The 27,125-nt window shown below is 53.3% G+C and overlaps 1 protein-coding gene across 1 annotated transcript in view; it reads right to left on the reverse strand.

Moving 5' to 3' along the window:
* Window positions 1-25,591, reverse strand: part of LOC147092975 (sodium/potassium/calcium exchanger 3-like) — a 96,133-nt gene extending 70,542 nt beyond the window's left edge. The window contains exons 1-5 of the mRNA XM_085976305.1: window positions 25,518-25,591; window positions 16,659-16,733; window positions 13,279-13,363; window positions 12,700-12,803; window positions 5,069-5,143 (exon numbers count right to left, since the gene is read on the reverse strand). Of these exons, the coding sequence (XP_085832431.1) occupies window positions 5,069-5,143; window positions 12,700-12,803; window positions 13,279-13,363; window positions 16,659-16,730 (336 nt within the window). The 5' untranslated portion in view covers window positions 16,731-16,733; window positions 25,518-25,591. The remainder of the gene's footprint in view (window positions 1-5,068; window positions 5,144-12,699; window positions 12,804-13,278; window positions 13,364-16,658; window positions 16,734-25,517) is intronic.
* Between the last annotated feature and the right edge of the window lie 1,534 nt (window positions 25,592-27,125).

The raw sequence follows: 27,125 nt of genomic DNA on the forward strand, positions 1-27,125 counted from the left end.
AGCCTGGACCTGACTCCCAGGCCTCTCCACAGCCTAGACCTGACTCCCAGGCCCCTCCACAGCCTGGACCTGACTCCCAGGCCCCTCCACAGCCTGGACCTGACTCCCAGGCCTCTCAACAGCCTAGACCTGACTCCCAGGCCATTCCAGAGCCTAGACCTGACTCCCAGGCTCCTCTACAGCCTGGAGCTGACTCCCAGGCCTCTCCACAGCCTGGACCTGACTCCCAGGCCCCTCCACAGCTCGGCCTGACTCCCAGGCCCCTCCACAGCTGGAACTGACTCCCAGGCCCCTCCACAGCCTGGACCTGACTTCCAGGCCCCTCCACAGCTGGAACTGACTCCCAGGCCCCTCCACAGCCTGGACCTGACTCCCAGGCCCCTCCACAGCTCGGCCTGACTCCCAGGCCCCTCCACAGCTGGAACTGACTCCCAGGCCCCTCCACAGCCTGGACCTGACTCCCAGGCCCCTCCACAGCTCGGCCTGACTCCCAGGCCCCTCCACAGCTGGAACTGACTCCCAGGCCCCTCCACAGCTCGGCCTGACTCCCAGGCCCCTCCACAGCTGGAACTGACTCCCAGGCCCCTCCACAGCCTGGACCTGACTCCCAGGCCCCTCCACAGCCTGGACCTGACTCCCAGGCCCCTCCACAGCCTGGACCTGACTCCCAGGCCCCTCCACAGCTGGAACTGACTCCGAGGCCCCTCCAGAGCCAGGACCTGACTCCCAGGCCCCTTCACAGCCTGGACCTGACTCCCAAGCCCCTTCACAGCCTGGACCTGACTCCGAGGCCCCTCCAGAGCCAGGACCTGACTCCCAGGCTCCTCTACAGCCTGGAGCTGACTCCCAGGCCTCTCCACAGCCTGGACCTGACTCCCAGGCCCCTCCATAGCCTGGACCTGACTCCCAGGCCCCTCCACAGCCTGGACCTGACTCCCAGGCCCCTCCACAGCCTGGACCTGACTCCCAGGCCCCTCCACAGCCTGGACCTGACTCCCAGGCCCCGACACAGCCTGGACCTGACTCCCAGGCCCCTCCACAGCCTGGACCTGACTCCCAGGACCCGACACAGCCTGGACCTGACTCCCAGGCCCCTTCACAGCCTGGACCTGACTCCCAGGCACTTCCACAGCTGGACCTGACTCCCAGGCCTCTCCACAGCTGGGCCTGACTCCCAGGCCCCTCCACAGCCTGGACCTGACTCCCAGGCCCCTCCACAGCTGGGCCTGACTCCCAGGCCCCTCCACAGCTGGGCCTGACTCCCAGGCCTCTCAACAGCCTAGACCTGACTCCCAGGCCCCTCCACAGCTGGGCCTGACTCCCAGGCCCCTCCACAGCCTAGACCTGACTCCCAGGCCCCTCCACAGCCTAGACCTGACTCCCAGGCCTCTCAACAGCCTGGACCTGACTCCCAGGCCCCTCCACAGCCTGGACCTGACTCCCAAGCCCCTCCATAGCCTGGGCCTGACTCCCAGGCCCCTCCACAGCCTGGACCTGACTCCCAGGCCCCTCCAGAGCCAGGACCTGACTCCCAGGCCCCTTCACAGCCTGGACCTGACTCCCAGGCCCCTTCACAGCCTGGACCTGATTCCGAGGCCCCTCCAGAGCCAGGACCTGACTCCCAGGCACCTCTACAGCCTGGAACTGACTCCCAGGCCTCTCCACAGCCTGGACCTGACTCCCAGGCCCCTCCATAGCCTGGACCTGACTCCCAGGCCCCGGCACAGCCTGGACCTGACTCCCAGGCCCCTCCACAGCCTGGACCTGACTCCCAGGCCCCGACACAGCCTGGACCTGACTCCCAGGCCCCTCCACAGCCTGGACCTGACTCCCAGGCCCCTCCACAGCTGGAACTGACTCCCAGGCCCCTCCACAGCTGGGCCTGACTCCCAGGCCCCTCCACAGCTGGGCCTGACTCCCAGGCCCCTCCACAGCCTAGACCTGACTCCCAGGTCCCGACACAGCTTGGACCTGACTCCCAGGCCTCTCAACAGCCTGGACCTGACTCCCAGGCCCCTCCTCAGCCTAGACCTGACTCCCAGGCCTCTCAACAGCCTGGACCTGACTCCCAGGTCCCGACACAGCTTGGACCTGACTCCCAGGCCTCTCAACAGCCTGGACCTGACTCCCAGGCCCCTCCTCAGCCTAGACCTGACTCCCAGGCCTCTCAACAGCCTGGACCTGAGTCCCAGGCCCCTCCACAGCCTGGACCTGACTCCCAGGCCCCTCCACAGCCTGGACCTGACTCCCAGGTCCCGACACAGCTTGGACCTGACTCCCAGGCCCTTCCACAGCATGGACCTGACTCCCAGGCCTCCAGACAGCCTGGACCTGACTCACAAGCCCCGCGACAGCCTAGACCTGACTCCCAGGCCCCTCCACAGCCTAGACCTGACTCCCAGGCCTCTCAACAGCCTGGACCTGACTCCCAGGCCCCTCCACAGCCTGGACCTGACTCCCAGGTCCCGACACAGCTTGGACCAGACTCCCAGGCCCCTCCACAGCATGGACCTGACTCCCAGGCCTCCAGACAGCCTGGACCTGACTCACAAGCCCCGCGACAGCCTAGACCTGACTCCCAGGCCCCTCCACAGCCAGGACCTGACTCCCAAGCCCCTCCATAGCCTGGGCCTGACTCCCAGGCCCCTCCACAGCCTGGACCTGACTCCCAGGCCCCTCCACAGCTGGGCCTGACTCCCAGGCCCCTCCAGAGCCAGGACCTGACTCCCAGGCCCCTTCACAGCCTGGACCTGACTCCCAGGCCTCTTCACAGCCTGGACCTGACTCCGAGGCCACTCCAGAGCCAGGACCTGACTCCAAGGCTCCTCTACAGCCTGGAGCTGACTCCCAGGCCTCTCCACAGCCTGGACCTGACTCCCAAGCCCCTCCATAGCCTGGGCCTGACTCCCAGGCCCCTCCACAGCCTGGACCTGACTCCCAGGCCCCTCCACAGCTGGGCCTGACTCCCAGGCCCCTTCATAGCCTGGACCTGACTCCCAGGCCCCGACACAGCCTGGACCTGACTCCCAGGCCCCTCCATAGCCTGGACCTGTCTCCCAGGCCCCGACACAGCCTGGACCTGACTCCCAGGCCCCTCCATAGCCTGGACCTGACTCCCAGGCCCCGACACAGCCTGGACCTGACTCCCAGGCCCCTCCACAGCCTGGACCTGACTCCCAGGTCCCGACACAGCTTGGACCTGACTCCCAGGCCCCTCCTCAGCCTAGACCTGACTCCCAGGCCTCTCAACAGCCTGGACCTGACTCCCAGGCCCCTCCACAGCCTGGACCTGACTCCCAGGCCCCTCCACAGCCTGGACCTGACTCCCAGGTCCCGACACAGCTTGGACCTGACTCCCAGGCCCCTCCACAGCATGGACCTGACTCCCAGGCCTCCAGACAGCCTGGACCTGACTCACAAGCCCCGCGACAGCCTAGACCTGACTCCCAGGCCCCTCCACAGCCTAGACCTGACTCCCAGGCCTCTCAACAGCCTGGACCTGACTCCCAGGCCCCTCCACAGCCTGGACCTGACTCCCAGGTCCCGACACAGCTTGGACCTGACTCCCAGGCCCCTCCACAGCATGGACCTGACTCCCAGTCCTCCAGACAGCCTGGACCTGACTCACAAGCCCCGCGACAGCCTAGACCTGACTCCCAGGCCCCTCCACAGCCAGGACCTGACTCCCAGGCCCCTCCACAGCTGGGCCTGACTCCCAGGCCCCTCCAGAGCCAGGACCTGACTCCCAGGCCCCTTCACAGCCTGGACCTGACTCCCAGGCCCCTTCACAGCCTGGACCTGACTCCGAGGCCCCTCCAGAGCCAGGACCTGACTCCAAGGCTCCTCTACAGCCTGGAGCTGACTCCCAGGCCTCTCCACAGCCTGGACCTGACTCCCAAGCCCCTCCATAGCCTGGGCCTGACTCCCAGGCCCCTCCACAGCCTGGACCTGACTCCCAGGCCCCTCCACAGCTGGGCCTGACTCCCAGGCCCCTTCATAGCCTGGACCTGACTCCCAGGCCCCGACACAGCCTGGACCTGACTCCCAGGCCCCTCCATAGCCTGGACCTGACTCCCAGGCCCCGACACAGCCTGGACCTGACTCCCAGGCCCCTCCATAGCCTGGACCTGACTCCCAGGCCCTGACACAGCCTGGACCTGACTCCCAGGCCCCTCCATAGCCTGGACCTGTCTCCCAGGCCCCTCCACAGCCTGGACCTGACTCCCAGGCCCCTCCATCGCCTGGACCTGACTCCCAGGCCCCGACACAGCCTGGACCTGACTCCCAGGCCCCTCCATAGCCTGGACCTGACTCCCAGGCCCCGACACAGCCTGGACCTGACTCCCAGGCCCCTCCATAGCCTGGACCTGAATCCCAGGCCCCGACACAGCCTGGACCTGACTCCCAGGCCCCTCCATAGCCTGGACCTGACTCTCAGACCCCGACACAGCCTGGACCTGACTCCCAGGCCCCTCCATAGCCTGGACCTGAATCCCAGGCCCCTCCACAGCCTGGACCTGACTCCCAGGCCCCGACACAGCCTGGACCTGACTCCCAGGCCCCGACACAGCCTGGACCTGACTCTCAGACCACTCCACAGCCTGGACCTGACTCCCAGGCCCCGACACAGCCTGGACCTGAATCCCAGGCCTCTCCACAGCCTGGACCTGACTCTCAGACCCCTCCACAGCCTGGACCTGACTCTCAGACCCCGACACAGCCTGGACCTGAATCCCAGGCCTCTCCACAGCCTGGACCTGACTCCCAGGCCCCGACACAGCCTGGACCTGACTCCCAGGCCTCTCCACAGCCTGGACCTGACTCCCAGGCCCCTCCACAGCCTGGACCTGACTCCCAGGCCCCGACACAGCCTGGACCTGACTCTCAGACCCCCGACACAGCCTGGACCTGACTCCCAGGCCCCGACACAGCCTGGACCTGAATCCCAGGCCCCGACACAGCCTGGACCTGACTCTCAGACCACTCCACAGCCTGGACCTGACTCCCAGGCCCCGACACAGCCTGGACCTGAATCCCAGGCCCCGACACAGAGGATACAAAATCTTACCAGAATGAGAGCGAGGACTGACATAATGTAGGACACCGAGTCTCGGAACAAGGACCACCAAGTGAGCGGGACATCCTGGGGGGGGCGAGAGAGAACAAGAGACAGTCAGACAATATTTCCTGGCCCCGCTCTCCGCTCTAAGCTCAGGTAGAGCGCCAGGCGAGGGTGGGTGCGGAATCCTCGCACAAAAGGTCTCACAGAAACACAAAGCGGGTATGGCAGGTGTGGGGTTTCGTTGTGAAGCCCTTCACAGTTGAATATCATGCCCGCACTCATGCTCTGGGGGCTCGCAGATGAAGAAAGGGCTCCTTGGGGTGAGGAGTCAGTGTGTGTGGAACCCGTACCCCAGTGAGAGTCAGTGTGTGTGGAACCCGTACCCCAGTGAGAGTCAGTGTGTGTGGAACCTGTACCCAAGTGAGAATCAGTGTGTGTGGAACCCGTACCCCAGTGAGAGTCAGTGTCTGTGGAACGCGTACCCCAGTGAGAGCCAGTGTGTGTGAAACCCGTACCCCAGTGAGAGTCAGTGTCTGTGGAACCCGTACCCCAGTGAGAGTCAGTGTGTGTGGAACCCGTACCTCAGTGAGAGTCAGTGTGTGTGGAACCCGTACCCCAGTGAGAGTCAGTGTGTGTGGAACCCGTACCCAAGTGAGAGTCAGTGTGTGTGGAACCCGTACCCCAGTGAGAGTCAGTGTGTGTGGAACCCATACCCCAGTGAGAGTCAGTGTGTGTGGAACCTGTACCCCAGTGAGAGTCAGTGTGTGTGGAACCCATACCCCAGTGAGAGTCAGTGTGTGTGGAACCCGTACCCCAGTGAGAGTCAGTGTGTGTGGAACCCGTACCCCAGTGAGAGTCAGTGTGTGTGGAACCCATACCCCAGTGAGAGTCAGTGTGTGTGGAACCCGTACCCCAGTGAGAGTCAGTGTGTGTGGAACCCGTACCCCAGTGAGAGTCAGTGTGTGTGGAACCCGTACCCCAGTGAGAGTCAGTGTGTGTGGAACCCGTACCCCAGTGAGAGTCAGTGTCTGTGGAACCCGTACCCCAGTGAGAGTCAGTGTGTGTGGAACCCATACCCCAGTGAGAGTCAGTGTGTGTGGAACCCGTACCTCAGTGAGTGTCAGTGTGTGTGGAACCTGTAGTGTATGTACCCGTCTACCTTCAAGAGAACTATTGTATGTAACCGTCCACCTTTAAGAGAACTACTTTAGGTGTTGCACTACTTTGTTGGCTTCTGTATACTGTAATACCGACGGTGACCACACCGGTATATAAGTGCTGTATCAGGAGTTATTGGGCAGATTCGCCCTGACCTTCGAATAGTAAAGTCCTGTTTTAAGTTACTCTTGGAGTCTGTGCATTAATTAACTAAACAACCCACAGACTTTACAGTGGCGACGAGTCTGATCGTACCCTGCGGCAACAATACGTCCGAAGCAGTTAACGAGCATCGAGAAGAGGCAACCGCCCTCGTCGTTCTGCTGGGAGAAAACGCGAGGCTGCAGAACTAGAAAGGAGGAAGAATTTAGAGACAAAGACTTCCATCAGCAACAGGCACTGACTGTCCCTTCTGCTACGGTGAGGAGTGAGCCGATCAGCACGAGAAGCAAGGCGGCCACGATGACTGTGAGTAAGGGAAAGTAAAAAGAATAACCGGAGGATAAGGGCGGTGCACTCGACCACGGTCAAGGGGGAAAGGAGCCGGACAGAAGTCGGGTCCAGAGGCGCTGAGACTGGGGCAGCGTGGAGCAAGGAAGCCGCGGTACAGACAGGCTGGGGACGCAACGGCGTCGTGAGACAGCTAGACCGTGACCGGCGAAAAAGGCCGGGCTGCGACCGAAGCCACGAAGCGCTGCGACCGGGAACGTAGGCGCGGGAAGAGATAAACTCAGCCGCAGCCGGGGAGGGAAGCACCGGACTGCGAGAGGGCTGGGAGGCGCGATTGGGAGCCGAGCGAGCGGGAGAGGCAGAGCCGACCAAGGAAGACTGAGCGAGAGCCAGTCCAGCGGCTGAAACTGTTCTCCGTCAACGGGGTGTACCCAGCGCCGGTAGAGCCGAGCGAGCGGGAGAGAGACAGGGCCCGAGCAAGGGAGACTGAGCGAGAGCCAGTCCAGCGGCTGAGACTGTTCTCCGTCAACGGGGGGTACCCAGCGCCGGTAGAGCCGAGCGAGCGGGAGAGAGACAGAGCCCGAGCAAGGGGAACTGAGCGAGAGCCAGCCCAGCGGCTGAAACTGTTCGCCGTCAACGGGGTGTACCCAGCGCCGGTTGCCCTGCCGAGAAAAGGGAAAGCGCTGAAGCCGACACGCAGGCTGTGAACCTGAAAGCCAGCGGCTGTCGCCCGTGGGGAAAGTGTACCCCTCCCGCCAGGGGAAGAAACGCGGGAAACCGCCATTAGGCGGAGAAGAAGACAGAAGCGGGGAACCGCCATTGAAGTGGGCGGGGAGAGAAGATAAGTGCGGGAAACCGCCATTTTCGCGGGAACCGCCATCTTGAAAAAAAAAGAAAATTTAAAGAAATAATCCGTGGTGTTATCAGGAAGAGAGGAAGATGCCTAAGCGTGGTAACATCAACGATTTTAACTCCGAGGTAGAAGACTGGGCCACGTATGTGGAACGCATTGAGATCTATGGTGAGGCCAATAAAATAGAAGAAGATGACAAAGCTATAACCTTGCTAAACTCGATGGGCGCGAAGACATACGGGCTCTTGAAGCATCTACTAGCACCAGCTAAACCGACGGATCAGACTTTCGATGATATTGTTGCTGTCCTGAAGGATCATTTTAACCCCGCACCACTGACGTTAGTGGAACGATCCAAATTCTATGCGAGAACGCAAAGGAAAGACGAAATCAACGCAGAATACTTGGTCGAACTGCGTAGACTAGCGAAACACTGCCAGTTTGGAGGGAATCTGACAGAGGCACTCAGAGACAAATTCGTGTGCGGGTTGTCAAAGGAAGGAACGCAAAAGCGACTACTCGAAGAGAACGATCTTACACTTGAGAAGGCTGTCCTTATTGCTGCATCGAACGAAGCCGCAGCGAAAGGAACGGCGGAAATGCAGCTAAAGGCAGCGGCACTCAGGGTGCAGCAAATTACTTCGGGTACAACGAAATGCTATCGTTGTGGGAAGACAACACACGACCAGAACCAATGCTGGTTTAAAAACCAGGAATGTAGGAAATGTGGCAAGCTCGGTCACATAGCTAAGGTATGCCGGTCAGGAAAGAAGACCAACAATAATGAGTCACCACAAAAGAGGTACAGAAAGGTACATGAGGTGACTAGGAAGAGTCCGGAAGAACAGAATTCGGACTCAGACTCCAACAGCAAGGAACTGGATAGTCTGAGAATTCACAATGTGAGTAATGAAGCTGACCGACAAGCTATCTGGATCACACTACAGATTGCAAAAGTCCAAGTGAAAATGGAAGTGGACACCGGATCGGCGTTGACGGTCATGAATAAGCATGATTATAAAAAGTTATTCAAGCATATTCCCCTACGGGATACGGAACTAGTATTGAAGACATACACGGGGCACAAAGTATACCCCATCGGAAAGATAGAAGTCAAGGTGAGATACAAGGACAAAGAGCACCAAAGGATGGACCTGTATGTGTTGCCTGAGGGAGGTCCACCACTTCTGGGACGGGAGTGGATCAGGAAAATAAAGATAGACTGGCATTCACTAAACACCATGACAGTAGATTCCGGAAAGGAAGATGTCAAACCTGAACGGTTGTCCAGAATATTAGACAAAGCTAAAGAGGTATTCCAGCAAGGACTGGGAACACTGCGAGGAATTAAAGCAAAGGTTAAGATTGCAGAACATGCAAGCCCAAAATTTTTCAAAGCCAGATCGGTACCTTACGCGATACGACCTGCTGTGGAGGCAGAACTGGAAGAACTTGAACGATCAGGGGTACTGTCAAAAGTGGACTGGAGTGAGTGGGCCACGCCCATTGTTCCCGTCATGAAGTCTTCACCAAGTGACAAGCCAGGGGGACCGGGGAAGGTCCGCATCTGCGGAGACTTCAAGATCACAGTGAATCCGGTGCTTCACACGGTACAATACCCGCTTCCGCGGATTGAAGATATCTTTGCTTCGTTGGCTGGAGGGAAACACTTCACCAAGATAGACCTGGCACAGGCATACTTACAAATGGAAGTCGAGGAAGAGTCGCGTCAGTACCTCACCATCAACACACACAGAGGCTTGTATCGTTATAATAGACTGGTTTTTGGGGTAGCTTCGGCTCCAGCAATTTGGCAGAGGGCCATGGAGCAGGTATTACAAGGAATTCCAAGCACGCAGTGTTACTTAGACGATATCCTGATTACGGGAGAAGACGAGGAAGAACACCTCACAAATTTGAAACTGGTGCTCACTAGGTTGAAGGAATATGGCCTTCGAGTTAATCGCAAGAAATGTGAGTTCTTCCAAAAACGGATCTCGTACTGCGGTCACGTCATTGACCGAGAGGGGCTGCACAAGTCACCTGACAAGATAGAAGCTGTCGTGAAGGCCCCCGCTCCGGAAAATGTATCACAGTTAAGATCATTCTTGGGGTTGATTAATTATTATCACAAGTTTCTGCCGAATCTATCCACGGTGCTGCATCCGCTGAATGCTCTGTTGCGGAAAGAAGTACCATGGAAGTGGAGTGAGGAATGTAAAAAGGCCTTTCGCAGAAGCAAGGCGTTGATTACCTCTGAAGAAGTGTTGGCTCATTTCAACCCAACGTTACCTCTTCGTCTAGCTTGTGATGCTTCCCCCTATGGAATTGGAGCAGTACTTTCACACAAGTTACCAAATGGCTCGGAAAGGCCAGTGGCATTCGCGTCCCGATCATTGACCTCCGCGGAGCGAAATTATGCTCAAATAGATAGGGAGGCCCTCAGCCTTGTGTGGGGCGTAAAGAAATTCAATCATTACCTGCAGGGCAAGAAGTTCACATTACTGACAGACCACCAGCCGTTGGTGTCCATATTCAACCCTAACAAGGCCGTTTCCACCATGACAGCGCAAAGGTTACAGAGGTGGTCCATGTTACTTGGGGCACACCAATATGACATCGAATACAAAAGGTCCAAACAGCATGGAAATGCTGATGGGTTATCGCGCTTGCCATTGCCGATAGTAGAAGAAGCGACTACAGTGGACCCGGTAGAGATGTTCCACTCATCCATAGTGGAATGTCTACCAGTAACAAATTCGATGATCGAAAACGAAACAAGAAATGACCCGACTCTCTCACGAGTCTATGATTTAATGGTGGAGGGATGGCCAGCACAGGGCGAACCAACACTGCCAGCATTTTCGCAGAGAAAAGAACAGCTGTCAGTGTGTCGAGGAACACTGATGTGTGGATCTAGAGTGGTGATTCCACCCAAACTTCAGCAGAAGGTGTTAAAGGAGCTGCACGAGGGACATCTGGGTGGAGTGAAAATGAAGAACCTAGCAAGAGCGTTTGTGTGGTGGCCAGGCATTGATGGGGACATCGAAGAAATCACTAAGAGCTGTCTAGGATGCCAGAAGGTCCAAAACGCGCCACCACAGGCTCCTCTGCATCCATGGGAGTGGCCCTCATCTCCTTGGCAAAGGGTACACATCGACTTTGCTGGTCCATTTATGGACTCAATGTTTCTAATAGCGGTGGATGCACACTCCAAGTGGCCGGAGGTAATAAAGATGTCCTCCACCACCACGGAAAAAACCATCACAGTGTTAAGGACCATGTTTGCTAGGAATGGGCTGCCGGAACAGATCTGTTCTGATAATGGACCGCAATTTGTGTCCGAAGAATTCAAGAAATTCTTAAAGAGCAATGGGGTTAAGCACTACACGTCAGCCCCATACCATCCCGCCTCCAATGGATTGGCTGAAAGGTTTGTCCAGACCTTCAAGAAGGCCATAAAGGCCATGGGTAATGAAGCCATTAACTTACAACATAAGGTGGATAGCTTCTTGTTGGCGTACAGGAATGCAACACATGCGGTCACAAATCAAACTCCCGCCATGATGTTTTTTAATAGACGACTAAGATGCCGGCTGGATTTGCTTAAGCCAAACGTCAGAAGGGACGTAGAGAACCGGCAATTCCAGGGCATGAATGAAAGGCCAACTAGATCTTTTCAGATAGGTCAACAAGTTTTGGCCCGGGACTACCGTACCGAGAAATGGCAGCCTGGAACTATTGGAAAAAGGCTAGGGCCGTTGATGTATACGGTGGACATTGGGGACAGTATAATAAGGCGCCATGTTGACCAGATCATAGGGTCAGCCACAAATGGCCAATCTACTCCACCACCTTACACGGTTAATGTTGAGACAGAGATACCCAGAACACCTACCTCCGATCTGGTAATACTGGAATCAGATGAACCTGACACTGTCCTTCAAGCCGAATCGACCTTGCCAGAAGCACCTGCTACCCCGCCGGGAGTTACGACACCACCGAGGCATTATCCGGACAGAGTCCGGAAACCTCCAGAGAGACTGAATCTGTGAACTGTCTTGCATCAAGTTGTATATATGTTATAATGTATGTTTAATGGGGAATCAGTATGTTGTAAGCTAAAAAGGGAGGATTGTAGTGTATGTACCCATCTACCTTTAAGAGAACTATTGTATGTAACCGTCCACCTTTAAGAGAACTACTTTAGGTGTTGCACTACTTTGTTGGCTTCTGTATACTGTAATAGCGACGGTGACCACACCGGTATATAAGTGCTGTGTCAGGAGTTATTGGGCAGATTCGCCCTGGCCTTCGAATAGTAAAGTCCTGTTTTAAGTTACTCTTGGAGTCTGTGCATTAATTAACTAAACAACCCACAGACTTTACAGAACCCGTACCCCGGTGAGAGTCAGTGTGTGTGGAACCCGTACCCCAGAGAGAGTCAGTGTGTGTGGAACCCGTACCCCAGTGAGAGTCAGTGTGTGTGGAACCCGTACCCCAGTGAGAGTCAGTGTCTGTGGAACCCGTACCCCAGTGAGAGTCAGTGTGAAGGAACCCGTACCCCAGTGAGAGTCAGTGTGTGTGGAACCCGTACCCCAGTGAGAGTCAGTGTGTGTGGAACCCGTATCCCAGTGAGAGTCAGTGTGTGTGGAACCCGTACCCCAGTGACAGTCAGTGTGTGGAACCCGTACCCCAGTGAGAGTCAGTGTGTGTGGAACCCGTACCCCAGTGAGAGTCAGTGTGTGTGGAACCCGTACCCCAGTGAGAGTCAGTGTGTGGAACCCGTACCCCAGTGAGAGTCAGTGTGTGTGGAACCCATACCCCAGTGAGAGTCAGTGTGTGTGGAACCCGTACCCCAGTGAGAGTCAGTGTGTGTGGAACCCATACCCGAGTGAGAGTCAGTGTGTGTGGAACCCGTACCCCAGTGAGAGTCAGTGTGTGTGGAACCCGTACCCCAGTGAGAGTCAGTGTGTGTGGAACCCGTACCCCAGTGAGAGTCAGCGTGGGTGGAACCCGTACCCCAGTGAGAGTCAGTGTGTGTGGAACCCGTACCCCAGTGAGAGTCAGTGCCTGTGGAACCCGTACCCCAGTGAGAGTAGGTGTCGTTGGTGGGGCAGGGCGGTGGGAGAGTTCCGGGAGCTGAAATGCCCGACTAACTGAAGGCTTTACGTACGTGTCCTGCAAAGAGACCGCACAGGCCGATGATGCACAGAATGTTGAAGACGGCCGAGCCCACGATCGTCCCCACTCCGACATCACTCTTGGCGATGAAGACCCCTGCGGTTTAGAGAAGAGGGAGGGGGTGAAAACCTGGAGTCCGGTTGCCCTGCCCCACCCCACCAACTATCCTCAACCCTCCACCCGACAGTGATTGCCTTGTAGCGCGCAGGTTAAATGCACCACGCTGAACAGGAAAGGCCCAGGTTTCATTCTCGGCCTAGTGCACAGTTAGCCTGATCTCACGCCCGGTGTGGTACCTGTGCGCCCCACGCACCGAGCAGGAAAGGCCCAGGCTTCATTCCGGGCCTAGTGCGCAGTTAGCCTGATCTCACACCCGGTGTGGTACCTGTGCGCCCCACGCAGCGGGCAGGAAAGGCCCAGGCTTCATTCCGGGCCTAGTGCACAGTTAGCCTGCTCTCACGCCCGGTGTGGTACCTGTGCGCCCCAAGCACCGGGCAGGAAAGGCCCAGGCTTCCTCTCCAGCCTGTGCTCAGGCCCCTGGTTAATACCCCAATCGTAAAGCGAGACGTACCGATAAGAGAGGTGAACAGTTCGGGCGCAGAACTCCCAGCAGCCATGAACGTGGCTCCAGCCACATCTTCGCTCAGATGCAGGTGCTACAGAAAGAAGGCCCAAACGGTCAGAATATTCGAGCAGGGAGACTGGCAGATGTTGTATAATCAGCAGTGAATTAGTGATTAGCCGCGTTGAATGCACCTCTTGTGCTAATTGAGCGTTTAATGCATTTTAGCATCTAATCCCGAGTCTCAATAATAATTACCATCAAACGCCACAGATTAACATGTCTGCTTCCATCAGCAACCGCTGGTGGCACGCTTGCGGCAAAGTGTCTCTTGCCACGTCACAAAGAATTAGGAGCAGGAGGAGGATAAGCGACACATCGAGCCTGCTTCGCCAATCAATAAGTCACGGCTGATCTTCGACCTCATCTCCACCTTCCCCGCCCGATCCCCATATTCCCTGATTCCCCATGCCAAAAATACAGTGTTCGTCAGAACTGGAGATTTCAGTGCTGGGGATTGGATTGTGTTTTAGGGCAGGTACTGCACGGTTTAGATACAAAGTAAAGCTCCCTCTACACTGTCCCATCAAACACTCCCAGGGCAGGTACAGCACGGTTTAGATACAAAGTAAAGCTCCCTCTACACTGTCCCATCAAACACTCCCAGGGCAGGTACAGCACGGGTGAGATACAGAGTAAAGCTTCCTCTACACTGTCCAATCAAACACTCCCAGGGCAGGTACAGCACGGGTTAGATACAGAGTAAAGCTCCCTCTACACTGTCCCATCAAACACTCCCACGGCAGGTACAGCATGGGTTAGATACAGAGTAAAGCTCCCTCTAAACTGTCCCGTCAAACACTCCCAGGGCAGGTACAGCACAGGTCAGACACAGAGTAAAGCTCCCTCTACACTGTCCCATCAAACACTCCCAGGGCAGGTACAGCACGGGTTAGATACAGAGTAAAGCTCCCTCTACACTGCCCCATCAAACACTCCAAGGGCAGGTACAGCACGGGTTAGATACAGAGTAAAGCTCCCTCTACATTGTCCCATCAAACGCTCCCAGGGCAGGTACAGCACGGGTTAGATACAGAGTAAAGCTCCCTCTACACTGTCCCATCAAACACTCCCAGGGCAGGTACAGTATGGGTTAGATACAGAGTAAAGCTCCCTCTACACTGTCCCATCAAACACTCCCAGGGCAGGTACAGCACGGGTTAGATACAGAGTAAAGCTCCCTCTACACTGTCCCATCAAACACTCCCAGGGCAGGCACAGCACGGGTTAGATACAGAGTAAAGCTCACTCTACACTGTCCCATCAAACACTCCCAGGGCAGGTACAGCACGGGTTAGATACAGAGTAAAACTCCCTCTACACTGTCCCCATCAAACACTCCCAGGGCAGGTACAGCACGGGTTAGATACAGAGTAAAGCTCCCTCTAAACTGTCCCATCAAACCCTCCCAGGGCAGGTACAGCACGGGTTAGATACAGAGTAAAGCTCCCTCTACACTGTCCCATCAAACACTCCCAGGGCAGGTACAGCACGGGTTAGATATAGAGTAAAGCTCCCTCTACACTGTCCATCAAACACTCCCAGGGCAGGTACAGCACGGGTTAGATACAGAGTAAAGCTCCCTCTACACTGCCCCAACAAACACTCCCAGGGCAGGTACAGCACTGGTTAGATACAGAGTAAAGCTCCCTCTACACTGTCCCCATCAAACACTCCCAGAGTAGCTACAGCACGGGTTAGATACAGAGTAAAGCTCCCTCTACACTGTCCCATCAAACACTCCCCGGGCAGGTACAGCACGGGTTAGATACAGAGTAAAGCTCCCTCTACACTGTCCCATCAAACACTCCCAGGGCAGGTACGGCACGGGGTTTGATACAGAGTAAAGCTCCCTCTACACTGTCCCATCAAACACTCCCAGGGCAGGTACAGCACGGGTTAGATACAGAGTAAAGCTCCCTCTACACTGTCCCACCAAACACTCCCAGGGCAGGTACAGCACGGGGTTTGATACAGAGTAAAGCTCCCTCTGCACTGTCCCATCAAACACTCCCAGGGCAGGTACAGCACGGGTTAGGTACAGAGTAAAGCTCACTCTACACTGTCCCATCAAACACTCCCAGGGCAGGTACAGCACGGGTTAGATACAGAGTAAAGCTCCCTCTACACTGCCCCATCAAACACTCCCAGGGCAGGTACAGCACGGGTTAGATACAGAGTAAAGCTCCCTCTACACTGTCCCATCAAACACTCCTGGGGCAGGTACAGCACGTGTTAGATACAGAGTAAAGCTCCCTCTACTCTCTCCCATCACACACTCCCAGGGCAGGTACAGCACGGGTTAGATACAGAGTAAAGCTCCCTCTACACTGTCCCATCATCCACTCCCAGGGCAGGTACAGCGTGGGTTAGATACAGAGTAAAGCTCCCTCTACACTGTCCCATCAAACACTCCCAGGGCAGGTACAGCACGGGTTGGATACAGAGTAAAGCTCGCGCTACACTGTCCCATCAAACACTCCCAGGGCAGGTACAGCATGGGTTAGATACAGAGTAAAGCTCCCTCTGCACTGCCCCATCAAACACTCCCAGGGTAGGTACAGCACGGGTTAGATACAGAGTAATGCTCCCTCTACACTGTCCGCATCAAACACTCCTGGGGCAGGTACAGCACGGGTTAGATACAGAGTAAAGCTCCCTCTACACTGTCCCATCAAACACTCCCAGGGCAGGTACAGCACGGGTTAGATATAGAGTAAAGCTCCCTCTAAACTGTCCCATCAAACACTCCCAGGGCAGGTACAGCACGGGTTAGATACAGAGTAAAGCTTCCTCTACACCGTCCCATCAAACACTCCCAGGGCAGGTACAGCACGGGGTTAGATACAGAGTAAAGCTACCTCTATACTGTCCCATCAAACACTCCCAGGACAGGTACAGCACGGGTTAGATACAGAGTAAAGCTCCCTCTACACTGTCCCATCAAACACTCCCAGGACAGGTACAGCACGGGTTAGATACAGAGTAAAGCTCCCTCTACACTGTCCCATCAAATACTCCCAGGGCAGGTACAGCACGGGTTAGATACAGAATAAAGCTCCCTCTACACTGTCCCATCAAACACTCCTGGGGCAGGGGCAGCAGGTTCTCCTGGGGTACACAGGAGTTCCCAGGGCAGTCCTCGAGGGTTGGCCACGCTCACTCCAAGCTGACCCAGTCACGGGCAGTCCTCCCTTCGCGACTCGCTCCCCCCAGCCGGTCAGACCCAGACTGGGATTGACCGCCTAGCACATTGAACCCGAGCCAACCTGGCGTAACAAGAGCGTGCTGGTGGGTGTCTCTCCGCGTTGCCAGCGCGTCACTCTCACCTCGCAGATCTTCTCCAAGGAGGGGACGAAATAGTTGTCGCACACGATGGCCAGGGCGTAGAACGTGTACATGGCCTTCGGGATCAAGAGAAGGGAGCATTAATGTCAATGATTAGACCCAATGGGACTCAAGTCGTTCCGAGATCTGCAAAGACTACGAGACAAGGAATCCTCCAGCCCAGTAGGAGGCCATTTGGCCCATCGTGCCTGTGCCGGCTCTTTGAAAGAGCTCTCCAGTTAGCCCCACTCCCCCCTGTTCAGAGGGACCTGGGGGTCCTTGTGCATGAAACACAAAAAGTTAGCATGCAGGTGCAGCAAGTAATCAAAAAGGCAAGTGGAATGTTGGCCTTTATTGCAAGGGGGTTGGAGTATAAAAGTAGGGAAGTCCTGCTACAACTGTACAGGGTATTGGTGAGACCACACCTGGAGTACTGCGTACAGTTTTGGTCTCCTTATTTAAGGAAGGATAGACTTGCATTGGAGGCAGTTCAGAGACGATTCACTCGGTTAATTCCTGAGATGAGGGGGTTGTCTTATGAAGAAAGGTTGAGCAGGTTGGGCCTATACGGGGGCTATATGGGGGTTACGGGGATAGGGTGGGATATGTGTCGGTGTAGGGGTTACGGGGATCGGGTGGGATATGTGTCGGTGCAGGCTCGATGGGCCGAAATGGCCTCTATCTGCATTGTGGGGTTTCTGTGATTCTGTGATATACTCATTGGAGCTTAGAAGAATGAGAGGGGATCTTATTGAAACATATAAGATACTGAGGGGGCTCGACAAGGTAGATGCAGAGAGGATGTTTCCCCTCGTGGGGAAATCTAGAACTCGGGAGCACAGTTTCAGAATAAAGGGTCGCCCTTTTAGAACTGAGATGAGGAGGAATTTCTTCTCTCAGAGGGTCGTAAATCTGTGGAATTCTCTGCCCCAGAGAGCCGTGGAGGCTGGGTCATTAAATACCTGGGATGGCAGGAATGACGTATGAGGAGAGATTGGGTCGATTGGGCTTATACTCGCTGGAGTTTAGAAGAATGAGAGGGGATCTCATTGAAACTTATAAAATACTAACAGGACTAGACAGACTAGATGCAGGAAGGATGTTCCCGCTGGCTGGGGAGTCCAGAACCAGGGGTCACAGTCTAAGGATAAGGGGTAAGTCATTTAGGACTGAGATGAGGAGGAATTTCTTCACCCAGAGAGTGGTGAACCTGTGGAATTCTCTACCACACAAGGCAGTTGAGGCCAATTCATTAAATATATTCAAGAAGGAGTTAGATATATTTCTTAAGGCTAAAGGGATCAAGGGATATGGGGAGAAGGCAGGGACCGGGTACTGAATTTGGATGATCAGCCATGATCTCACTGAATGGCGGAGCAGGCTCGAGGGGCCGAATGGCCTACTCCTGCTCCTATCTTCTATGTTTCTATTTAAGGTGGAGATAGACAGGTTTTTGCAAGATAAGTGAGTGAAGTTGTTATGGGGATCGGACGGGGAAGTGGCTTTCAGCCCAAGATCAGCCATGATCTTATTGAATGGCGGAGCAGGCTCGAGGGGCCGGGTGGTCTATCCCTGCTCCTATTCCTTATTTTCTTATATTCTTTCCCCACAGCCCTGCAAATTTCTCCTCTTCAAGTATTTATCCAATTGCCCTTTTTGAATTTCCACGGTCAGGAGGCTCTGTTGGCTCCATTTCCCACACGCAAGCCACCCATGCGCTCTCTGAGTCAGATTGCCAAATTTGGCGCCAATTTGGGGTCAGTAATGGACTCTCAGCGATCCCAGCGCTGGCCAGGGATTGAAGCCTGATTTGTGTGGTTTGGTTATTCGCTGCAGAAACACTTCACTGAACTATGGGTGGCGCAGTGACGTCAGGAAGACGGTTGTCCACACAGTCCCAACGTTTTGCGTCTGACATCGCCTCAGAGTAGCGCCTCCTCCAGCACCAGTGTGACCTTCTCCCATTACCCTCACCAGGTACAATCCAGGACAAAGCAGCCCGCTTGATTGGCACCCCGTCCACCACCTTAAACATTCACTCCCTCCACCACCGGCGCACCGTGGCTGCAGTGTGTACCATCTACAAGATGCACTGCAGCAACTCGCCAAGGCTTCTTCGGCAGCACCTCCCAAACCCGCGACCTCTTCCACCTAGAAGGACAAGGGCAGCAGGCGCATGGGAACACCACCACCTCCAAGTTCCCCTCCAAGTCACACACCATCCTGACTTGGAAATATATCGGCCGTTCCTTCATCGTCACTGGGTCAAAATCCTGGAACTCACTCCCTAACAGCACTGTGGGAGCACCTTCACCACACGGACTGCAGCGGTTCAAGAAGGCCATTGGAACTGGTTCTGGGGGAGGTGGGACCAGTTCAAACCGGACGGTTTGCACCTGGGCAGGGCTGGAACCAATGTCCTAGGGGGAGTGTTTGCTAGTGCTGTGGGGGAGGGTTTAAACTAAAATGGCAGGGGGTTGGGAACCTGAGCAGGGAGACAGAGTAAAGGGAAACAAGGATAAAAGCAAAAGATAGGAAGGAGAAAAACAAAAGTGGCAGTCAGAGAAATCAACGGTTTAAATCAAACATGGCCACAGTAAATAATAATTCTAATAGGTCTAAGAGCATTAAAAAAACAAGCCTGAAGGCTTTGTGTCTTAATGCGAGGAGCATTTGTAATAAGGTGGATGAATTGGCTGCGCAAATAGAAGTAAACAAATACGATTTGGTTGGGATTACGGAAACGTGGCTCAAGGAAGGCCAGGACTGGGAACTCAACATCCAGGGGTATTCGATATTCAGGAAAGATAGGCAAAAAGGAAAGGGAGGTGGGGTAGCATTACTGGTTAAAGAAGGGATTAACACAATTGTAATGAAGGATATTAGCTCTGATGAGGTGGAATCTGTATGGGTAGAATTGAGAAATACTAAGGGGAAAAAAACGTTAGTGGGAGTGGTTTATAGACCTCCAAACAGTAAGGCGGAGGTTGGGGATGGCATTAAAAGAGAAATTAAAGAAGCGTGCAATAAGGGCACAGCAGTCATCGTGGGTGACTTTAATCTACATATAGATTGGGCCAACCAAATGAGTAACAATACTGTGGAGGAGGAATTCCTGGAGTGTTTACGGGATGGTTTCCTGGACCAATATGTCGAGGAACCAACCAGAGGTCAGGCCATCTTAGACTGGGTATTATGTAACGAGAAAGGATTAATTAGCAATCTTGTTGTAAGAGGCCCTTTGGGTCGGAGCGATCATAATATGATCGAATTCTTCATTAAGATGGAGAATGAAATAGTTGACTCGGAGACTAGGGTCCTCAATTTAAATAAAGGAAACTATGATGGTCTGAGGAGCGAGTTGGGTAGGATTGATTGGGGAATGGCACTCAAAGGGTTGACGGTGGATAGGCAATGGCAAACATTCAAAGACCGAATGGATGAACTACAGAATTTGTTCATCCCAGTTTGGCATAAAAATAAAACAAAAAAGGTGACCCAACCGTGGCTAACAAGGGAAATTAGGGATAGCATAAGGTCCAAGGAGAGGGCATATAAATTGGCCAGAAAAAGCAACAATCCTGAGGATTGGGAGCAGTTTAGGATTCAACAAAGGAGGACAAAGGGATTAATTAAGAAACGGAAAATAGAATATGAGAGTAAGCTTGCAGAGAACATAAAAACTGACTGTAAAAGCTTTTATAGATATGTGAAGAGAAAAAGATTGGTGAAGTCAAGCGTAGGTCCCTTGCAGTCAGAATCGGGGGAATTTATAATGGGGAACAAAGAAATGGCGGACCAACTAAATACATATTTTGGTTCTGTCTTCACAAAGGAGGACACAAATAACCTCCCAGAGATGCCGGGGAACATAGGGTCTGATGAAAGGGTGGAACTGAAAGAAATCAGTATTTGTAGGGAAATGGTGTTAGGAAAATTGATGGGACTGAAGGCTGATAGATCCCCAGGGCCTGATAATCTACATCCCAGGGTACTTAAGGAAATGGCCCTAGAAATAGTAGATGCATTGCTGGTCATCTTCCAGAACTCGATAGACTCTGGAACGGTACCCATGGATTGGCGGATAGCTAATGTTACCCCATTATTCAAAAAAGGTGGTAGAGAAAAGGCGGGGAAATATAAACCGGTAAGCTTGACATCGGTAGTGGGGAAAATGCTAGAGTCCATTATAAAAGATGTAATAGCAGAGCACTTGGAAAGCAGTGACTGGATCGGACAAAGTCAACATGGATTTACAAAAGGTAAATCATGCTTGACTAATCTACTGGAATTTTTTGAGGATGTAACTGGTAAAATAGATAAGGGAGAACCAGTGGATGTGGTGTATTTGGACTTTCAGAAGGCTTTCGATAAGAAACATAGAAACATAGAAACATAGAGATAGGAACAGGAGTAGGCCATTCGGCCCTTCGAGCCTGCTCCGCCATTCAATGAGATCATGGCTGATCTTCGTCTGAGATCATAGCTGATCTTACCAGTTCAGTACCCCGTCCCCGCCTTTTCTCCGTAACCCTTAATCCCCTTAGCCTTCAGAAATATATCCAATTCTCTCTTGAAAATATTTATTGAATTAGCCTTCGCAGCCCTCTGTGGCAGGGAATTCCACAGGCTCACCACTCTTTGAGTGAAGAAATTCTTCCTCATCTCTGTTTTAAATGATTTGCCCGCTATTTTTAGACTGTGGCCCCTGGTTCTGTGCTCCCCGGCCATTGGAAACATTCTCTCTGAATTCAGCCTGTCCAGGCCTGCCATAATTTTATATGTTTCGATGAGATCCCCTCTCAATCTTCTAAACTCCAGTGAGTACAAGCCCAAACGATTTAATCTCTCTTCGTAGGTCATTCCCGCCATTCCAGGTATCAGCCTGGTGAATCGCCGTTGCACTCTTTCCATGGCAAGAACATCCTTCCGCAGATGGGGCGACCAAAACTGTACACAATACTCCAGATGCGGTCTCACCAGCACCTTGTACAGCTGTAGTAAGGTATCCCTATTCCTATACTCGAACCCCCTTGATATGAAGGCCAACATACCATTTGCCTTCTTAATCGCCTGTTGCACCTGCATGCTCTCCTTCAGTGACTGGTGCACAAGAACACCCAGGTCCCTCTGCTCTTCCCCATCTCCCAATCTATTGCCGTTTAGATAATAATCTACCCTCCTGTTTTTACCCCCAAAGTGGATAACCTCGCATTTATCCACATTATAGTGCATCTGCCACGTATCCGCCCATTCCCCCAACCTGTCCAAATCGCACTGTAGCCTCCTGACATCCTCATCAGAGCCCACCCCTCCTCCTAGTTTAGTGTCGTCAGCGAATTTGGAAATATTGCATCCAATTCCCTGATCCAGATCATTTATATATATTGTGAACAGCTGGGGTCCCAGGACAGATCCTTGCGGCACCCCGCTGGTCACTGCCTGCCACTCCGAAAACGAGCCGTTTATTCCAACTCTCTGTTTTCTATCCGCCAGCCAGTTCTCTATCCACGTTAATACTTTGCCCCCAATCCCATGAGCCTTAATTTTGCATGATAATCTTTTGTGTGGAACCTTATCGAAGGCTTTCTGGAAGTCAAGGTACACCACATCCACTGGCTCTCCCCCATCTATTTTACCAGTTACTTCCTCAAAAAATTCCAGCAGATTAGTCAAACACGATTTACCCTTTGTAAATCCATGTTGACTCTGTCCGATCCTTTCCCCATTTGTCAAGTGCTCCGCTATTTTATCCTTAATAATGGACTCTAGCATTCTGCCCACAACCGATGTAAGGCTTACTGGTCTATAATTCCCTGCTTTCTCTCTACCCCCCTTTTTAAATATTGGGGTAACATTAGCTACCCTCCAATCCACGGGTACTGTTCCCGAGTCAATGGAGTTCCGGAAGATGATCCTTAGAGCATCTGCTATCTCCAGGGCCACCTCCTTAAGTACCCTAGGATGTAGTTTATCAGGCCCCGGGGATTTGTCGGCCTTCAGTCCCCTCAACTTACCCAGCACCATATCCCTAGAGATACTAATTTCTGTCAGCTCCTCCCTCTCATTAGTCCCTATGTTTGCCGATATTCCTGGGAGGTTATTTGTGTCCTCCTTTGTGAATACAGAACCAAAGTATGAGTTTAATTGGTCTGCCATTTCCTTATTCTCCATTATATATTCTCCCGAATCGGACTGCAAGGGACCGACTTGGGATTTTACCAGTCTTTTCCTCCTGATATACCGATAAAAGCTTTTGCAGTCTGTCTTTATGTTTGCTGCAAGTTTACTTTCGTATTCTATTTTCCCCTTCCTGATTAATCCCTTTGTCCTCTTTTGCTGTATCCTGTACTGCCCCCAATCTTCCGGTCTGGTGCTTTTTTTTGCCAGTTGATATGCCCTTTTTTTTGATTTTATGCTGTCCCTAATTTCCCTCGTTATCCACGGTTGAGTCACCTTTTTAGGTTTATTTTTGTGCCAAACCGGTATAAACATGTTCTGGAATTCTTCCATTCTATCTTTGAATGCTTGCCATTGCCTATCCACTGTCAATCCCCCCAGAAACACCACCCAATCAATCTTACCCAATTCCCGTCTCATACCCTCGTAATTCCCTTTATTTAAGTTCTGGACCTTAGTCTCTGATTCAATTTCCTCACTCTCCATCTCGACTGAGAGCTCGATCATATTATGATCGCTCTGACCCAAGGGGCCTCGTACAAGAAGATTGCTGATAAGTCCCTTCTCATTGCACAATACCCAGTCTAAAATGGCCTGATCTCGAGTCGGCTCCTCGACATATTGGTCCAGATAACCGTCCCGAAAACATTCCAGGAATTCCTCCTCCTCAGAATTTTTACTAGTTTGGGTAGTCCAATCAATATGTAAATTAAAGTCACCCATGATGACAGCTGTGCTCTTATCGCACGCTTCTCTAATTTCCCTTTTTATGCCTTCCCTCACCTCCATATTACTATTTGGAGGCCTATATATCACACCCACTAACGTTTTCCTCCCCTTGCTATTTCTCATTTCTACCCATACAGATTCCGTTTCATCCGAGTTAATATCCTTCCTTTGCATTGCATTAATCCCCTCCTTTACCAGCAATGCTACCCCACCTCCCCTACCTTTTTGCCGATCCTTCCTAAATATTGTATATCCCTGGATGTTAAGTTCCCAGCCTTGCCCACCCTGCAGCCACGTTTCTGTAATCCCAATCAAATCATACTTGTTTACCTCTATTTCCACAACTAATTCATCCACCTTGTTCCTAATGCTTCTAGCATTAAGATACAAAGCCTTCAGGCTTGCTTTTTTCACACTCTCATTATGAATTAGTTTGGCCCTTTGTGTTTCTCTCCTTTGCTTATTGCTTCTCACCTTTCTACCATCTATTTCTGACTTCATATGACCCGCATAAGAGATTAGCGTGCAAAATTAAGGCACATGGGATTGGGGGCAAGGTATTGACTTGGATAGAGAACTGGTTGGCGGACAGAAAGCAAAGAGTTGGAATAAACGGGTCGTTTTCCGAATGGCAGGCAGTGACTAGTGGGGTACCGCAAGGATCGGTCCTGGGACCCCAGCTGTTCACAATATATATTAATGATCTGGACGAGGGAATTGGATGTAATATCTCCAAATTTGCAGATGACACAAATATGGGGGGGAGGGTATGCTGTGAGGAGGATGTCGTGAAACTCCAGCACGAGTTGGACAGGTTGAGTGATTGGGCAGAAACATGGCAAATGCACTATAATGTGGATAAATGTGAGGTTATCCACTTTGGTGGCAAAAACAGGAAGGCAGGTTATTATTTGAATGGTAATAGATTGGGAGAAGGGGAAGTGCAAAGAGACCTGGGTGTTCTTGTACACCAGTCGCTGAAGGTAAGCATGCAGGTGCAGCAGGCGGTTAAGAAGGCAAATGGTATGTTGGCCTTCGTAGCAAGAGGGTTCGAGTACAAGAACAAGGATGTCTTGCTGCAGTTGTACAGGGCCTTGGTGAGACCACACCTTGAGTATTGTGTGCAGTTTTGGTCACCTTACCTGAGGAAGGACGTTCTTGCCATGGAAGGAGTGCAGCAAAGATTCACCAGGCTGATACCTGGGATGGCAGGAATGACGTATGAGGAGAGATTGTGTCGACTGGGCTTATACTCACTGGAGTTTAGAAGATTGAGAGGGGATCTCATCGAAACCTATAAAATTCTGTCAGGCCTGGACAGACTAGATGCAGGAAGGATGTTCCTGATCGTCGGGGAGTCCAGAACCAGGGGTCACAGTCCAAGGATAATGGGTAAGCCATTTAGGACAGAAATGAGGAGGAATTTCTTCACCCAGAGAGTGGTGAACCTGTGGAATTCTCTGCCACAGAGGGCGGTGGAGGCCAGTTCATTAAGTATATTCAAGAAAGAGTTGGATATATTTCTTAAGGCTAAAGGGATCAAGGGATATGGGGAGAAGGCAGGGACCGGGTACTGAATTTGGATGATCAGCCATGATCTCATTGAATGGCGGAGCAGACTCGAAGGGCCGAATGGCCTACTCCTGCTCCTATCTTCTATGTATCTATGTAAGGCGGCTCACCACCACCTTCTCAAGGGCGACTAGGGATCGGCAATAAATGCTGGGCCTCGCCAGCGACTCCTAGATCTCCAGAATGAATGGGAAAGGAATTAGCATGTGGATCGAGACTGACAAACTCATTTCAAGGCACGGGTCTTGGGGTAGTACCGACAGGAGAGATGGAGAGAACACTATGGGTGGGAGGGTGGAGAGACGGGGGCATGAAACAGGTGTGGAAATACGCCACCGTCTCGCGTAACGTACTAGACACACGCAAACTCGTCTACTTACACAGATCACGTGCAGCAACAGGGCGCCTCTTTGCCTCTCCTCCTTGGAGAACACGTCATCAGGAAACTCATGAATACCTGAAAAAAAAGATTGAAAAGGCAGTTAATGTACACCCGGTATATCATACCCGTACCCCAGTGAGAGTCAGCGTCTATGGGGCCCGTACCCCAGTGAGAGTCAGTGTCTGTGGAACCCGTACCCCAGTGAGAGTCAGTGTGTGCGGAACCCGTACCCCAGTGAGAGTCAGTGTCTGTGGAACCCGTACCCCAGTGAGAGTCAGTGTGTGCGCAACCCGTACCCCAGTGAGAGTCAGTGTGTGTGGAACCCGTACCCCAGTGAGAGTCAGTGTTTGTGGAACCCATACCCCAGTGAGAGTCAGTGTCTATGGGACCCGTACCCCAGTGAGAGTCAGTGTGTGTGGAACCCGTACACCAGTGAGAGTCAGTGTGTGTGGAACCCGTACCCCAGTGAGAGTCAGTGTCTGTGGAATCCGTACCCCAGTGAGAGTCAGTGTCTGTGGAACCCGTACCCCAGTGAGAGTCAGTGTCTGTGGAACCCGTACCCCAGTGAGAGTTAGTGTGTGTGGAACCCATACCCCAGTGAGAGTCAGTGTGTGTGGAACCCATACCCCAGTGAGAGTCAGTGTGTGTGGAACCCGTACCCCAGTGAGAGTCAGTGTGTGTGGAACCCGTACCCCAGTGAGAGTCAGTGTGTGTGGAACCCATACCCCAGTGAGAGTCAGTGTGTGTGGAACCCATACCCCAGTGAGAGTCAGTGTGTGTGGAACCCGTACCCCAGTGAGAGTCAGTGTGTGTGGAACCCATACCCCAGTGAGAGTCAGTGTGTGTGGAACCCGTACCCCAGTGAGAGTCAGTGTGTGTGGAACCATACCCCAGTGAGAGTCAGTGTGTGTGGAATCCGTACCCCAGTGAGAGTCAGTGTGTGTTGAACCCGTACCCCAGTGAGAGTCAGTGTGTGTGGAACCCGTAACCCAGTGAGAGTCAGTGTGTGTGGAACCCCTACCCCAGTGAGAGTCAGTGTGTGCGGAACCCGTACACCAGTGAGAGTCAGTGTGTGTGGAACCCGTACCCCAGTGAGAGCCAGTGTGTGTGGAACCCGTACCCCAGTGAGAGTCAGTGTGTGTGGAACCCGTACCCCAGTAAGAGTCAGTGTGTGTGGAACCCCTACCCCAGTGAGAGTCAGTGTGTGTGGAACCCGTACCCCAGTGAGAGTCAGTGTGTGTGGAACCCTTACCCCAGTGAGAGTCAGTGTCTGTGGAACCAGTGCCCCAGTGAGAGTCAGTGTGTGTGGAACCCGTACCCCAGTGAGAGTCAGTGTGTGTGGAACCCGTACCCCAGTGAGAGTCAGTGTGTGTGGAACCCGTACCCCAGTGAGAGTCAGTGTGTGTGGAACCCGTACCCCAGTGAGAGCCAGTGTCTGTGGAACCCGTACCCCAGTGAGAGTCAGTGTGTGTGGAACCCGTACCCCAGTGAGAGTCAGTGTGTGCGGAACCCGTACCCCAGTGAGAGTCAGTGTCTGTGGAACCCGTACCCCAGTGAGAGTCAGTGTGTGCGCAACCCGTACCCCAGTGAGAGTCAGTGTGTGTGG

The sequence above is a fragment of the Somniosus microcephalus genome, unplaced genomic scaffold (assembly GCF_052327205.1).
Source record: "Somniosus microcephalus isolate GS21.2 unplaced genomic scaffold, FLI_Smic_1.0 unresolved_chr2, whole genome shotgun sequence".
NCBI lineage: Eukaryota > Metazoa > Chordata > Chondrichthyes > Squaliformes > Somniosidae > Somniosus > Somniosus microcephalus.